Below are 17,431 nucleotides of genomic sequence, written 5' to 3'. Positions count from 1 at the left end.
ATTTTAATGTTTTCTCTAAGGATGTCTAGCTGGTTTAGGAAGAAACTCATTGCTTAGAAATTAGTCTCTGTCTCTAACATAAACACTCACACACTACAAAGAGGGAAGTTATTTTCCAATTAAGTAAGGATGCTTTCAGGAGTGCCTACTTCTTTTGTGGGTATTGTCTCCCTGAATGAGTAGGTCTTGTTAAATCTCTAAGATTTCAATATGAATTTCTAATACGTTTGTTATATCTAATGATGATGTCCAAATACTGCCTTTACTTCTAATCTATTTTCAGATCTTTATGCAGTCTGCTGTCCTACTAATATAGAGAGAAAGGAAGATGTGAATGTGAAGTGCAGAAAAAAAGCCAACATAACAATTTATCAATCTGAAGTCCTTACCTTTAATAAGAATGAAGCAGTTGAGGTACCTCCTTGTTTATCACAAGTGATCCCAGCCCCATCTTTTTTGAGTTCATTTATTCCTTCCTCCCTTCCTACCTCTCTTCAACAAATATTCATTGTATACTAGGTACTGTGAATGTAATGGTGAATTAAACATGAGCTCTACATTGACAAATTTAGCATCTCTAGAGCCAGTAATAAAAGCAGTGCTGTGATGAGGGAGCTTCAGAGGCTATAGGAGAACGCATCCAAGGAACTGGGCTTAGTAGGGAGTGGGAGGTCAGAGAAGGTTTCTAGAGGGAGGTGATATCTAAACAGAGAGAGGAAGGTTGAGCAGAGTCGAGCTGACCAAAAAAAAGCAGAGAAGGGGAGGGTGGCAAAGAGGGTTTAGGTGTGGAAAATGAATGCATACTACCTTATAACATAATGTTCCAGGATATCTAGGAATGTTAACAGCAAGCCAATCCAAGCTAACTTTACTATGGCAATTATGCAAATCTTCAAACTAGCATAACTAATAAGGCCTAATGGTTGTATATATATATTTTTTTATTTGGTAGCGGAAAAGACTTTAAAATATGTTGATGTTCGCGAGGTAAAGCATCTATGTAGGGCATTACTATCAAGCCTTTTTTTTTCTGCTTGAGTCTGTATTACAAACATTTTATTATGTCTCTGCTGAGATTAATTTAAATGTGCAAATTTTCAATTCCTAATATAAAGATAAAATGTAAAGTTGATCCAAAACTACAAAAAAAGTGATAAAACTTAGTTTGTAATATAGACTCATATATCATATTTTTAGTTCTATTTCAATGCTATCTAGAATTTTTATCATTGCTTTTTACCTGAAGATTCAAATTGTTTTGGCATCAGTCGGGAAATCAGTTTGTTTAGCTAGCAAAAATAGACATTAATAAATAAACCCAGAATACTTAGAAGAGATAGATAGGGACCCAGATCTCTCAAGAAATACGGCTACAGCTAATTGCTATTTCTACACAAATTAACAAGCAAGCTATAAACTGGAATGTGGGACTTTTTTTTTTTTTTTTCTGAGACAAGGTTTCACTCTCTCTCCCAGATGGGAGTGCAGTGGTACCATCTTGGTTCAGGGCAACCTCCACCTCCCAGGCTCAAGAGATTCTCCTGCCTCAGCCTTCTGAGTGGCTGGGATTACAGGTGCACACCACCACACCTGGCTAATTTTTGTATTTTTAGTAGAGACAGGGTTTCACCATGTTGGCCAGGCTGGTCTCGAACTCCTGACCTCAAATGATCCACCTACCTTGGCCTCCCAAAGTGATGGGATTACAGGCATGAGTCACCACGCCCCACTGCATTTGGGACTTATAATTGCAAACCTGTATTACGCTAGGAGATTAAATTTTATATAAAGAAGGTAGAAAACTAAAGTACCTATTCGATCTAGTCGGTCAATGGCAACTGTCTCAAAGGCTCTCCTCATCATTGGATATTCCTCCAGGACCTCGTTGAAATTGTCCACGGAAAGTGAGTAAAGACGGCAATATGTATCAGCTCGAACACTGGCAGTACGACGTCCTTTGGTCAGCAGGCAAATCTCTATAAAAACAACAAAGAAGAATGACTTGTTTGATCATTTTCTTTTAAAAGCCATTAAGGCTTCCCACAACTTAAAACAAGTCTCATGGTGTGAAAAAACAATTATTAGCAGCATTTTCTATTATATCAGCAAATTCTTTCTGACAAAAGTATCCAACTGCCAATACTCAATTTTAAAATAATGTTTTTTTTTTTTTTTAAACAGTTGAGAAGGCCAGGTGCAGTGGCTCACGCCTGTAATCCCAGCACTTTGGGAGGCCGAGGTGGGTGAATCACGAGGTCGAGAGATCGAGACCATCCTGGCTAACAGGGTGAAACCCTGTCTCTACTAAAAATACAAAAATTAGCTGGGCTCGGTGGCGGGCGCCTGTAGTCCCAGCTACTCGGGAGGCTGAGGCAGGAGAATCACTTGAACCCGGAAGGCGGAGGTTGCAGTGAGCCGAGATTATGCCACTGCACTCCAGCCTGGCGACAGAGTGAGACTCCGTCTCAAAAAAGACAACAACAACAAAAAAACATGGTTGAGACTTTTGGTTTAAATGGAAGGCTGAAACACAGTATACCTTATCCTTCCCACTCCAATCCTCTGAAATAAGAAATAAAGAAAAAAAACAAAAACAAAAGAGATGCAGAAAATGGAATAAAATGTCCACAAAGGAGTTGAAAAAAGAAAGGGGTGATGATTAGAAAGACGATTTTATGAATTCTGGAAGGCAGAAAGCAGATGGTATAATCTAGACAGAAGCCAAAATGAGTCCAAACATTGGCTTAGAAAGTCCTATGATCAAACAAAGCTAGACCAGAGGTTTAGATATAGGCATGTCTAATGTAGTTTGTATATTCCCAATGAGATCAGTATGAAGAAAGTGATATTCCACATGTACAGAAGGACTCTCTATTTAAATGACTTTTAAGGGTAATTCCTTACTGAAATTTAGATTTCCAAAATATGGTAAACAAACATTTGCAAATTTGGATTTCATTATTGGCCAGCTGAAGCTATATAGCTATTAAGAGATAATTTTCCATTTTGTTTTCCAAAAATTGTGATTTGAACTACTGTAGGCTTTGATTATTTTTAATTTGGAAATAATTTAAACATTTAGCTTCAAAATAACAAATTTGAAAAGAGAAATGATAGAATTATTTCTAAAATTTAGTCACCTAACAAAAGGAAATAAAGTAAATATAATATTAAATGTCTAAATTCACACTCGAGCTAATTTAAAGAAGTTCTATTTATGTTGACAAACACTGTGAATAAATCACGCTGTAGACACATGTACTTGATTGATGTTAGAGTTGAAAATATGAATCAAACATATCTACTTTTATATGACATTCTGATAGTAAATAGAAGCATTATCTTAATACAGAGTTCATTTGAATACAATCTGGTAAGAACAATGTCACATATATGCAAACTCTGAGAATACTAGAGAAGGACACGTGAACCAGTCTGGGAAGATAGAGAGGATTTTAGGAAATGTCACCTAAACCATCAATTATGCTGTTGTTCTTGTCGAGATTGAAAAGTAATGTTGCAAACCTGCTAAATAATATTGTGGGGTCTGTGTGTTTGTCTGAATGTTTTTGTGCCTGAATATGTGTGTGTGTCTGTGTAGGAAAATAAATCTATTTTGGTCAATTTTAAAGCAAATTACCATACCATGGAATTTACCTGCTACTGTAATATAAACAAGGTAATTTAAAGAAGCGTTTTGAATACTACTCCAAAATTAAATTCCTGTGTCACTAAAGTACTAATACCATATAATTATAATTTATGATTGCCACATTATGGCAAACAAAGCTAAGTGTCGGTTTCAAATCTTGTGTGGAATGTTAAATGAAGGAAGACAGACATGAGAAGCCACATACTGTGTGATTCCATTTATGTAAAATATTCAGAAAATACAAATCTGCAGAGACAGATAACAGATTAGTGGTTGCCTGAGGCAAAAGATGGAAAAGGGAATTAACAGTAAGTGGGCACAGGAATCTTATTTGGGTGATGAAAATATTCTAAAACCTGATTTGTGGTGATGGTTTCATCACTTGGTAAATTTCTTAAAGATATTTGAATTCTACACTTTAATAAATTATATGTGTAAAATATGTTGCATTAAAGCTATACAAAGTGAAAAGAAAATTAGTTTTGTTTTTACTTTTTATCTTTATACTTATTATATTTTTATTTGAATTTATTTTTTCTGAACTCTTTCTCTCTACTCTGGAAACATTGTTTTGTCTCTTTTTCTAGGTCTTTCTCTTGTGTGTTGAATGTTTTCTTTTGGTAATCTATTGATGTCCAATCACATTTAAAGATAAAAAACTCTGGTAATGTTGCAGAATTTGTTAATTTAAAGTTTTTCATTAGGGTAAATAGGCGGGGAGCTTGTCCTCATATTTCTCTAAATACCAGAATGAGGAGGGCTTTACTCTAGGCCACTGACATCTCTCTTAACTGTCTTAGTTCTCCCTCTCATTCAATTGCTTTATGAACGAACCACTGACATTTCCCCAACTATCCTCAGATACATGGTTGGCTACAGATTATTGTGCAACATGGAGGGAGGGATGTCTCATACCTACCATCAGCATAAGTCACCCGCTTTCTATTCTGTCTTCTGTGGTCCTGTTGTCTCTTAACTAAGAGCCTGTTTAGTATTCTTCCAGGATACCTGCTGTCTCCTTGGCTCCCGTTCTTTGTACCTATATTCCATGTTCCCTCTACTTTCCCTTCAAGGTTCATCAGTAACCACCAGCATACATTTAATTGCAGGCTACAGAATACCTGAATAGCACTGGTTTATCCAATACATTAATGTCATTATATTACAAAACAAAATTTGGGAGTAGGCAAGGCCAGCATTTGTTCAGCACTTCAATGATGCCAAGGCACTGTGCCCACAATACTTTTGTTTTCCTTGGTCTTCTTCTCATGATCACAAGTTGATGGCAACAACTACACACATTCATATGCTCACACAACAGCATCCAAAGTTTGGGGAGACAGCAAAAGACTTTCTTCCTATATTTCTTTCTTTTTATTGTGAAGGCAAAAGTTGTACTACAGGTCCCTAACTTACTTTCTCTGGCATTTTATTATCAGAACTGCATCATGTGGCCAGCCTTAGCTGCAAGAAAGGATTTAAAACGGAATATTTGGTAAATCGGAATAAGGTAACTACTGTTAGTGATTGAATTAGGTAAATACTGGTTTAATCCCTGAAGTAGTATATGATGCCAGCCATACAAGATTTTATTAACAAGAAAGGGCCATGGTTGCTGGCTATGGAACCAATGTTATCTGGCACTTCACTCATATCAAAAGTATTTTCTGTCTTCTAGAAACAGGTCCCTCTGTCTCGTCTCCTGGTTGCTCCCAAATACAAATTCATGCATCAGGTTACTTTGTGGTTGAGTTTATATTTTATTCTTTTACTGCTATTAATTGGGTCTCTGTAGAGGGATGAGATAAAGGCATGCCCTGGGAATCATCTTAAATAAGAAATGTATTTGTCTTATGCTTAGAAATTACTTGGAATTATTTTTACAAAGAGCATGTGTTTATATATTACTTTTAATTTTTAAAAACAAGTTTAAAAATTAGAAATAAGAATATAGCTATTCTCAGTATGCACAGTCATTTTAGAGATATGTTAAAAACAGATTTACTGGAGCATAGATATAAGTTTAGTCAAATTTTTTCTAAACCATTATTTACAAATGATTTTTCTGGTCTCTGTCATCTGATGATCTCATATAATGAATATATAACATATGTAGCATATGTTACATAGTATAGGTATGCATTACTAAGTAATCATGGCTTGAATCAGTTAAATATTACCATTGGTAAGAAAATAAATTCTTCAAGGAGGATGCTTTTAAAATACTGTTTAAAGCCTACATGAAGAAATGTGTACGTGTGATATGAGCTCTTAACCCAAAGGTTTTCTATGTAGCCATCTCAGTAAAACTTAGATGTTACTGCTCAGCAAATCTTACCTCTTCATTACATTTTGTTTAAAAAAGATAATGTACTTATTTTACCTTTCGTAGTTTGTGGGATCAACACTGATATTCTAATTTGATCTTTCTTGCCAGCTAATGAGGTAGAGTGCTGTTTGGGGCATTGTCTACAGCAGTAATGTCTGGTTTCCTGCTGATTCAGGTACACACACACACACACACACACACACACACACACACACACACACACACACACACACAGACACAGTTGCTTGGGCTATTTTAGGGATTCTTTTTTTGGTGTAGTATTGGCCTGGGGATTTAGAGTCCTGTGTTAGTCTCAGTCAACTTGCTCTTGTTTGTGAGAATTAGACACACATTTATATTCTGTGGAGTTTATTTATCAGTGAAAAGTAAAACTCAATTATGTCTCTAGAGTTTTATTGTCCTTAACTCTGTAACTAACTTAGACTTCATTCAACATTTTATCTGTAAAGTCTCATTAATCTTTATATCTCCAGTGCCTACATGACAGATATTAGGGGCTTAATGTTAGCTGACTTGAATAATTGAATCAAATAGCAACATGCTTAATGAAATAAATTATTTAATCACCTACAAAAATTCCCTTTATATTTAATGTGACATATTCCCCTATGGAGCAACTAAGGGCTAAATATAGACTTGCACAACAAAGTCCCTTCAAAAGTTATGTAAAGGACTTTGTTCATTACCAACTCAAAACTCATCAGCCATTACCTTGCTGCATGTCCTCAATAATTTCTTAGTGAGAAAAAGAACAACTGAAGGTTATTCATGAGAGGAGAAATAGTCATTAAGAAGTATGAAAAACACTTAAAATAATCTCTTCTTTTAAAGCCTCCATACTCTGTTTCTAGTATGAATAACAGAATTAAGAAATGGCACACCCTTAGCAACGAATAAAGAGTAAACTTTCTGATCAAAGAGGCTTAGATTTCATGAACTGAATGTCCAGATTCAATATGAATAGAGCAGGTGCTTCTCCGTGAATTAATTTTCTCTTGATACAGTATTAAGCTATTTTGAAAATCTACTTATTGAGTAAACACAGCCCTTTGTTAGGTGTTACAGAGTTTTGGTGTATTTGCCATATCTGTGTGTATATGTGTCTTTGGCGGGGATGGGGGTGTTTAAATAAAGGATATATATAGAAAAAAATTAGTCATCTGTAGCTCATACTATCCTTTAGGTACCTTAGAAATTATGTATGTATTAGTTTGTCACTATTTCATTTTATTTTATTCTACTGAATTTCTGTTTCCTAAATAGTGGCTTTATCAACCTAGCTGGTTTAAGACATTTTAAAGACGGAAACCATACAGTTACCTTATAATATCCCTCATAGTGCCTGCTACATTGAGTTTCCAGCCCAGGCAAAATAATTTAAAAATGCTTATGCATAACCCAATTACAGTGAATAAACATAAAACCCACAGTAAGTTATCTTCTTAAGTTTTGGATAATATTGGTTCACTTGTTAGGCATCTTCCCTTGGTCATAGAACTTGCCAAATGTTTTACGTACTTTGAGGAACATAACATATCTCTGAGGTTTTGTGCAATGTTTATAATAAAGAAAATTATCTGGAAGATTTGGTCATTTTTTTTTCAACGTAGACATGCCTTTACTCATCAGGAAGAAAATTAACCTGCTTATAGATATGCATGTTGATTTCATAAAGCAAATAAAGTTAAATACAAAATAAAATTGGACTCCCAAAGAACAGATTCAGTGCAGTTTACAGATGCAAGCTTTTTAAAGATTGTCTTGGCATACTTTCTAGAATCTGTCTCTTCCAGCCTTTCTGCTTTTTTCTTGTTTGTATACTCTCTGAGAGCTCAACTAAGAACTTCCCAGTGGTGTAATAACTGTTTTAAGAATCTTAGTGCAAATTTACTTGGGTAATAGGTCCCTTCATCTGGATGCGTATTTACATATTATAATAAATTGTAAAAGTAATGGGGACTTAGCATATTAATTTTAATTCGGTAGAATTTTCCTGGTTTTCTTTATAGGGCATTTATGAATGGCTAAGTAGTTATTTCACCTAGTTAAGATGAAAACTATTGGTAATGCATCCTGTCATAGGAACATAGACAACTCTGTTTCCAATTTCAATGTCAGAAAGAGTGTGGCCTGGGAGACTAGATTTGGCCTAGCACATTATTTGTATACCTTTAATAATCCTTAAGGTATGAGATATATCAACTTCTCAATGCTATTTTCGCTGGCATTAGTTAACCCTGATTATACATTTAAGTCCACCTGACATTACTGTCACCTATATAAACAGTCATTTTTATAAGGTAGGGCAAATGGCTTCAAACGTTTTGCAACTCAGAAATATTTTCCTGACCTCTAAAACTGAACTTGACATTGCTGTGACACAGAGCTAATCAGGAACTCATGACAGAAATTTCTAAAGTAATGTGCTTAACCTGAGCTTCTAGAATTTATGGGCAAAACTGTACTTAGCTTCTCATAGTAACCTAAACAAAAGCTGCTTCCTTCTTTAGTAACTGATACCATGAAATAAAAGTAATTCTCTGCTGTGCATCAAAATACTAATTTCCTATAAATTATTCAGATTTCTAATTCACTGTGTTATAATAACATGTAAGAGAAAATATCACTTTTTTGTTTTCTTTTTGTCTTTGTAGACTTTCTGTATTTATACTAGTGAACTAGTAAAACACTGCCTCTGTATGGCACAGGAGATGATAACATCTGGCTTAAATCATTTTGCGTATCATGTTTGGCTGGTAGAAGTACTCTGGGTATCAAATAGATTTGAATAGAAATCGAAAGAAGTTTAGACTAGGAAAGAACATTAAATAGGTGCAAATTTTTTAGTATTTGATTGATTTCTTAGTATAGTACTTTAATGCATTTCACATTTTGTACAATCTTCTGAAAAAGAGATTGAATACAACAAATTTCTAAATATAGATATAAAGAAGGTATTATTCATGTATAGATTACATATTATAATATTCTAATAACCAGAATACCCAATTTTTCATTTTACTAAGGGTATAACTAGTCATTTCAACTCACATAGATACATTCCTAATTGCACAATTATTTGTGTCCTCTTCTACTACTCATGCCCTGTTATTTATGGTTATTTAGATCAAATAAAGTTATTGTTTTATCAAACAAATCTTAGCTCCAAGTTCAATCAAATCATCTCTCTTAAAACATATAAATTAGAGTGATCACGTGGGCCTCTGAATGTTGACCTAGTAGCAACTCTTCAGACAAGCTATGTGTTAGCAAAGTTATTCATTGACAAAGCTGTTATGTGGTTAACTAAAACAGTGCCTATAAAACAGTGCCTATAAAGAGTGCCACCACAAGCCTGGCACATTGTGGGTACTCGTAAAAGATTAATTTCCTTCCTTTTTCCCCATTTCCTTGTATTCTAATTTTTCCTTATGATTTTGATGGTACCTGCTAGAAGCAAATAAAAGTAATGCTTCACACATCAAGTAGCTCTCCAAATTTGTGATATATAACTATCATCTTTCACCATCTCATAAACAATTTGTTCATAAACTAATCATACAAATTCCTTAGACTGTGTCTTGAGGAAGATGGTTTCACATCCACTAATACTCTTTCTTAATTGTCCCAGGGAGAATTTATCTTTGTGCTTCCTCTGTATCTTGATCATCTTGCATCTTAGTTCCTACATTATTGGACTTACTTGTTTATAATTTTTATACTAAACTATAAGGTCTTTAAAGGAAGTGCAATGATTGCATTTGCAATGTCATCACTTACCAAACATTGTCATATATTATTTGGTTCAAGAAATATGGAATGTTGGGAGGCCGAGGTGGGCAGATCACTTGAGGTCAGGAGTTTAAGACCAGCCTGCCCAACATGGTGAAACCCCATCTCTACTAAAAATACAAAAAACTAGTGGGTATGTTGGCAGGCGCCTGAAACTCCACCTACTTGGGAGGCTGAGGCAGGAGAATCATTTGAAACCAAGATATGGAGGTTGCAGTGAGCTGAGATCGTGCCACTGCACTACAGCCTCGGTGATGGAGTGAGACTCTGTCTCAGAAAAAAAAAAAAAAAGAAATAAGTGAATCAATCAATAACTGAAAATGGCTTACATCAGATTAAAAATATTCTTCATAAAACAAGGTGCTCACATTTGAATACAATATACCAAATAGGCAAATCTTTTTGTGAAGCTTTGGCTCCAATTGACAGAAGTTATAATACAAAGCTCTCATCTGGTTCCTACTAATCATAAACTTGTTTGTAATATGATTGTTTGATTTTGTTGTATATGTGAATTTTTGAAATTAAGGTTTTACACTTTCCACTCCTTAACTTCTCTCCCTTTCCTCTTCTTTATCTGTGTCTTTCATTTCCATTGTAACTCCTTCAGCTTGCATAAAATCAGCTTTACATAATACTGTTGGTAAACTTATATAGAATATATATTTGTACTACTTGTCTTTGGCAAGTTAAAATACCTAATGGATATTACTGATATTATAGATATGTTACGTAGGTAGGAAACAATCCCAGGTAGCCGTGTGTTAGCCCATGTGACATAAACAGTTTAAAGGGGTTCTGTTTTGTGATTGTAACAAAAATAACATAAAAATATCAAAGCTAAGAAGGGTAAAACCACAATTTTTCTGCTTCTATCTGTCTTTAAAAATTCACCAGACCATTCCAAATTGTTCCTTTCGATCTTTAAATCTAGCAGCACTCAAGTCGTAAAAAGTTAATCAAACACCTTGAATTATAAATGCCTTTAAAATGCAGCCAGCTTTTAAAAATTCATCAAATGATTTTTGGCTCTTAGGTACCTCCAATGTGTTTTTTGAAGTAATATCCTGACAGCTCTGTTTTCCTATGTGGCTTAATATGCTTCTAAAAAATGAAAAAAACACGTGGCAGAAACAATAGTCTCCATAGGCAATGTATTCACCAGATATTTATGAGGCAAGTCTACTACAGCCTAAAAGGTTATTTGTCTCCAAAATATTTCCCTTGATGCTCTCTCTTTCTCACACACACACACACCACATGCACACATGATAAAATCAACGTTTAAACATGCATTTCCTCTATTTAATGCAAAAATTAATTCATTCATTCAGAATGGATTCATTAGTGCAGTGTCACACTTTAATATGTATGGGAATCACCTGGGTTGTCTTACTGCAAAGCAGGTTAGGATTTAGTAAGTCTGGAGTGGGATGAAAGAATCTGCAATTCTAACAAGGGATAGGTATTACCACTGATAAGCTTCTTTTGGGTAATGAGTTCATATAGCTGTCAGATTTATAATTTAAAAAGGGTTCCTCATTTAGAAGAAGTTGGAAAAAGTAAACAAAAGGAATGGAAATTAAAGATAACATGAATTCAAGTTAACCATCATTTTCCCTGCAACCTGTACCTTAGGCAATTGTGGAGGATACAAAATAAGTATATTTTGTATCCTTATCCTGACTGAAAGAGTTGAGAATTATAAATTCAAGCATAATATGAAAAAGGATTTGAGCATAATTCCAAGGCTAAATAACCTACTAGTGACTTTATGTAAATTCAAATAATATATCATTCATCATAGAGTAATTCTGTACATCATTGGTGACATGAAGGGTCTTGGTTAGACTTCAAAAAAGTGTAGAAACTACATTACACAGACTATGGGGATGAAGAGGACAAGAGAAAAGGAACAGGAGGGGAGAGGAGACATTAGAATGAAATAGTATCATGATACAGGTTCAAAGAAAGGTTTGGAAGCTAATTTTTATGAAATTTTAGGAAGAGCAGTTTGACAGGATCATAAGTATTTGGTTAGGCATAGAGAATATTTCTCCGTGGATAAGAAAGTTAGTCCTGGTCTACACTATTATTTTAGGGCTCTTCAGGAAAAAACTTCGTGTGCAAAATATTATTTTAAGAAATTAACTTACATGGAATAGAGTGGAGAGTTCTAGCTCTCTACATATCTTGCCATTTATGGGAAAGATACTTAGCCTCTCTTTCTCCAACAGGTAAATTTGTTCTCTCAAATCTTTTGCTTCATGATACAGGCATATTTATCTATAGTCAGTTTGCCAAATGAGCTGGAAGGGAAGTTTTTAGTAAAGAATTGTAAAGAAGTTTTGATAATAATTTTGGGGAATTGATTGATCTAAAGCTGTAGCACTGAGAACAGAAGTAGTCTCTCTAAATAATCACTGTAAAATGAAACTTCAACAGAGCTTGAAAGGGGATGAGGCATCCACGATTTTGAACCTAAACATAAACAAAACAAAACAAAAAAACAATTCTAGGCTGTGTCTGTCCTAGGAGTGAATATAAGATAAAAGATTGTTTTGGGAACAAATAAAGCAAAACTTTTGCATAAAAAAACTAATCTCATGAAACTCTTTCTCACATTAATCCAGTTATTCTTTTATTAAAAAATGAAAGCAGTATTTGTGTGTGTGTGTTTTGTACAAATTGGTAAGCTTTTCTCATGTGACTTTAAAAATCTCTGATAACTGGTTCAACCAGGATTGATGCTTACTCCAAAGATGGTCATCTATAACTCAGGTAGCAGCCCATACGACCATCTGGCTGGAGAACTCTTTCAATGGGGATGTTTCAATCAGACTGTGACTAATAGAATTAATCATACCCATTGTTGGGGAGATTTAAAGTAAATAATGAATAGCTAGAATAGTCAGAGTGCATGAGTTGTGAGAATGATAAATCCCCAAAGTGGTGTTGGGCCACTGGCATCACTGTGGTTTCCTGATGGACAATCTCACTTGCCATAAAGTCTGCCTCTAATACTCCTGAGATAATTTCCCTTGCTTCTTTTCTTCCTGTGATCCCTTACAGTGCTTCTTTTCTTCCTGTGATCCCTTACAATGCACTCTATCATCAGTTAATCTGATCTTTACTTTGTGTCATCCCCCTGAGTGCCTGACTCATACACATCTCTACTCGTGACCTCTTTCAGGTCTAGAAGTTCATACCAGTCCATTTTGTTAAGAGCCTCTACCTTTTCTTTTATTTCCTTCACTCGATAGATTACAATGAGTTCTTCAAGTTCAGTATGTGAGTAGCCACAGAGAGGTCTTGAGGTAAGTAGAAAACTAATATCCTACCTATAGAGTTTTCATTTTCTACTTTTCAGTAATTTGAAGTATTCATAGAGGACGACTGGGAATCAATCTTTGTGCAAGATAACAGAAAAAATTTATTAGGCAAATAAAGAAATCCTATTACCACTGCCCAATCAAGAAAACATTCACACTTAACAAATCAATCCTAACAGAGGTAAATATCTGTTGATTTTTTTCCCACTCCAAGAAACATAATTCTATATGACCACTAATGAGCAAATTGAAAGTAATAATTACAATCATAAAAATGCCACTGAGGTTTTGAGTTTAAAAAGTTTGTATATAAGCTTAAGTATGGGTTGATAAGAAATACTAATCCACATGAATAATTAGTTACTTTAGTTAGTAGTATGTGTTAATTGATAGAGGTACAATGCATATACATTAAAGCAATGATAATGATAAGAAAAATATATTTTATAGAATGCTTTTTCCTTATATATCTTATTCAGAATGAGTTAAATTTGGAAAAGAGGCTTGTTTTGAACAGACGGGTTAGATCAGGAGTCCTATAGCCAAATCCAACCATTGGCTTATTGAACTGCTTTTTTTAAATTAAGAAACGGATTTACATTTTTAAAGGTTTGTTAAAAGCAAAAATTAAAGACGGATATACAATCATATATGGCTTACAAAGCCTAAATATTAACTATCTAAACTTTTACAGGAAAACATTTGCCTACTCCTTGGTTACATACATTTTTTTCCTTACAAATAGATGTCCTTTATTGAATCTTAACTTAGGCAAATAAAATCTGGAAAGAACAGAAATCAGCAGACTAAAGATGTATAAGCCACTTTTAGCTTGTGACTTTAAGCAAAGTGAAGTGAGGAATTAGGTCAAACAGTCCAGCAGGTTATCCAAACCACATATTATCTTTTATATTTAAAAAAGAAATTCTCTCTGACTCATTTGGTCAACATGATAAAAAGGACACCAGGAAATCCTCCCACCAAGGGGTCTGGCTTTCATCCAGGAGAAAAGACACCCACTCATTGTTTCAAAGCTTAACTGAGGTGTGATACATCCTGTTGAAACCGTGTTCAAAGAAGCCTCATGTAACCAGAAACTCAATAAACCAGTATTTTATTTCCATATTTGAGAAGGATAAGGATGATAAATGACTTTCCAAAAAGATAAAAGTTACAAAAAAGCAGATTTTTCCTATATTTTGTTAATGTTTTATTGCAGAAATTGTAAACACATAAAAGTAACAATATACTATATTACTAGAATACTAGTAGAAGAGTATAAATCTAACGAATTAGTAGAATAGTGTAACAAAATACCATAATAAAATCTCATATGTTCCTTGCTCAGATTAAACAATCATCAACTGATAGCTTGTTTCACTGGTACCTCATACATTTCCACCTAATTATTTTGAGAAAAATTGCAGACATATTATTTCAAAGATAAAATTTCAGTATGCATCACTAAAATATAAATATTCTTAAAATAAAAATGTCCATAATATCACTATAACACCCCCAAAATTAATAGTAATTTCTTAACATTATCAAATACTTAGCTGGTGTTAACATTTTTTAAGCAGGCACATATTTTGTAAAGAAGTTATTTGCAGGTCATGTCCCAACTCCCTCACTTTCCTGAGGAGTCTAAACAAAAACATCCTCTAGAACTATAACACTTAAAATAATTAAAAATAAGCTTTGAAACATGAAAGATACATAATTTATTATAATACCATATCAGGACAAGAAAATTCTACTCATGTATTTCAAGAAAGGATACTAGCCAATTTTTACAGCATCAACTAAAAACAAAAAAGAATTTTGCTGTTGTTGAGCTCTAGCAAAATATAACTAAAATACTCTAGTCCTAGAATATTGATTTATCAAGCTGTATATTTACTTACTATTTTGCATCATCATCACTATCATAGCAGAAACTCCTAGACAGAAAGATGAAAGACAACTGGAATTTCGGAGGTTAAGTGAGAATGCAGGAAGACTTGAAAGAATCTCAGAAGAAAAACAAAATAAATGCAAAGAGAAATCATCTGAATGCTATTTGACTATTATTAACTTCTCCACTTGTGTTCCAATATATAAAACTGAATGAGACTTTCTAGACTAGGGTTTCTCAACCTCAGCCCTACTGACATTTTGGGCCAGATAATTTTTTGGTGTCTGGAGTTGTCCTGTGCATTGTAAAATGTTTAGCTTCATCTCCCTGGCCTCAATCTACTGGAAGCCAATAGCAAACTCCTCACACTGAAAGTACCACAATAAGGACTGACAGGAGTGCTCATGAGGACATATTTTTGGCCTCCTATCTTCATAAACTCTGCTCTAATAATCCAAGGTGCCAAACATGCTCGTGCTTTGTGTCTTTGTACAACTTTTGGATCATATTTACAACAGAAGCTTAAAATTATGTTTTAGATATCAAAGCATCTATAAATAAACTCTTTGGGACATTTGCTTTAATTATGCAATCTTTTTTGGATACTCTTCTTGGAACATTGTAAAGCAAATGCTAATCACTTTGTTCATGAGAGATAGCTATTTAAACACATTAAAAATGCTTTTAAAAAATTCCGTCTATTTTTCTTTTCCATTCAAGCATCAGGTAACACCAGTTGGTTTACCAGTTTAATTAACCAGGATAAAATAGATTTCTGCTAAAGAATCTGTGGCTTTTAGATTCAGAGGCAAAAAAAAAAAATAAGGAAAAATAAAATTTACATTGCTGTTAATAAATAGTATCATGTGCAAATTGTTTATGACAGACAAAGTTTGATTCAGTTGGAGGTTTTTGTTAGTATGTTGATATGGTTTGGCTCTGTGTCCCCACCCAAATCTCATGCAGAAATGTAATCCTCAGTGTTGAAGAGGGGCCTGGTGGGAGGTAATTGGATCATGGGGGCGGATTTCCCCCTTGCTGTTGTCATGGTAATGAGTGAGTACTCAAGACTTCTGCTTGTTTAAACGCGTGTATTACTTCCCCCTTCTCTCTGTCTCTCTCCTGCTCCACCATGTATAGTATGTGCCTATTTCCTCTTCACCTTTCACTATGTTGTAAGTTTTCTGAGGCCTCCCCAGCCATGCTTCCTGTATAGCTATCAGAACTTTGAATCAATTAAATTTCTTTTCTTCATAAATTACCCAGTCTCAGGAAGTTTCTTATAGCAATGCAAGAACAGACTAATACATATGTGCAGGCAAAAAAGTATTTGAGAGCACGCAGACAAAAAAATATACAAGAGCTCTTCTCCTTTTTTTTTTTTTTTTTTTTTGAGACGGGAGTCTCACTCTGTCACCGGGCTGGAGTGCGGTGGCATGATCTCGGCTCACTGTAACCTCCACTTCCTGGGTTCAAGCAATTATTCTGCCTCAGCCTCCTGAGCAGCTGGGACTACAGGTGCCCGCCACCACGCCCGGGGGCTAATTTTTTTTTGTATTTTAGTAGAGACGGGGTTTCACCATATTTGCCAGGATGGTCTTGATCTCCTGACCTCATGATCTGCCTGCCTCAGCCTCCCAGTGTTGGGATTACAGGCGTGAGCCACTGAGCCCTGCCAAGAGCTCTTCTTTTTGGCTAGCTATAGTATATGTTTAGCAGAATGTTAAAAGATTCACATACAAAGATATTCTTTCATATTGAACCACACGTTTAAATTTTATTGACTTTTACTCTGGTACAACAGCACATAGATTATTTATTTTGGTAGAGAAAACTGAATAAAATATGCCCAATACTGTCACATAGGACTATCAAATATCATTAATAAATTTTGCAATATGTTTTCCACCATATAATGATATGTATATAAGTTTAATGGAAATTCCTTCAATATTTCTTTAGAACACCACTTAGTAAAGCATTGAAAACTACTTTGTAGTTACATTGACAATATTGTTTCATTTGTGCTCCATGTGTAAAAGAAATGGGCTTTAAAAATTGTTTTCCCAATATCAATGTAAAATAAAACATGTTGTTGTTACTGGCTTTCTTATATGTTATCTTGAGTAGAATGTTGCCACACAATATTTTGAAAATACATTGAAAAGTATTAATTCAAATTATGTGTAGTGAGTGGATTTAGGGTAAAGAAAGTTTGGGTCATAAAAACAAATCATTCTGTAATTTGCTGTCTAGCTAGATATAGTACAAGAGTTTTCCTAGCCAAGGTAAAGACAATTCTTCCCCAAACTTGAATTAGTATCTCATGACAATTCACATTTGGATGCTACTGTCAGTGGAATAAATTTCAAATTCCTTAATCTGGCTTTCAAAACCATCCATAATCT

The 17,431-nt window shown here is 34.4% G+C and overlaps 1 protein-coding gene across 1 annotated transcript in view; it reads right to left on the bottom strand.

The window, feature by feature from the left end:
* Nucleotides 1-17,431, bottom strand: part of HCN1 (hyperpolarization activated cyclic nucleotide gated potassium channel 1) — a 432,634-nt gene that overhangs the window by 5,970 nt on the left and 409,233 nt on the right. The window contains exon 7 of the mRNA XM_004058880.5: nt 1,812-1,976. Coding sequence (XP_004058928.2) covers nt 1,812-1,976 — 165 coding nt within the window. The remainder of the gene's footprint in view (nt 1-1,811; nt 1,977-17,431) is intronic.

The sequence above is a fragment of the Gorilla gorilla genome, chromosome 19, assembly GCF_029281585.2.
Source record: "Gorilla gorilla gorilla isolate KB3781 chromosome 19, NHGRI_mGorGor1-v2.1_pri, whole genome shotgun sequence".
In the NCBI taxonomy this organism is placed as follows: domain Eukaryota; kingdom Metazoa; phylum Chordata; class Mammalia; order Primates; family Hominidae; genus Gorilla; species Gorilla gorilla.
Note: the sequence above shows the minus strand (reverse complement) of the source record. Positions and strands in the feature narration are given on the sequence as shown.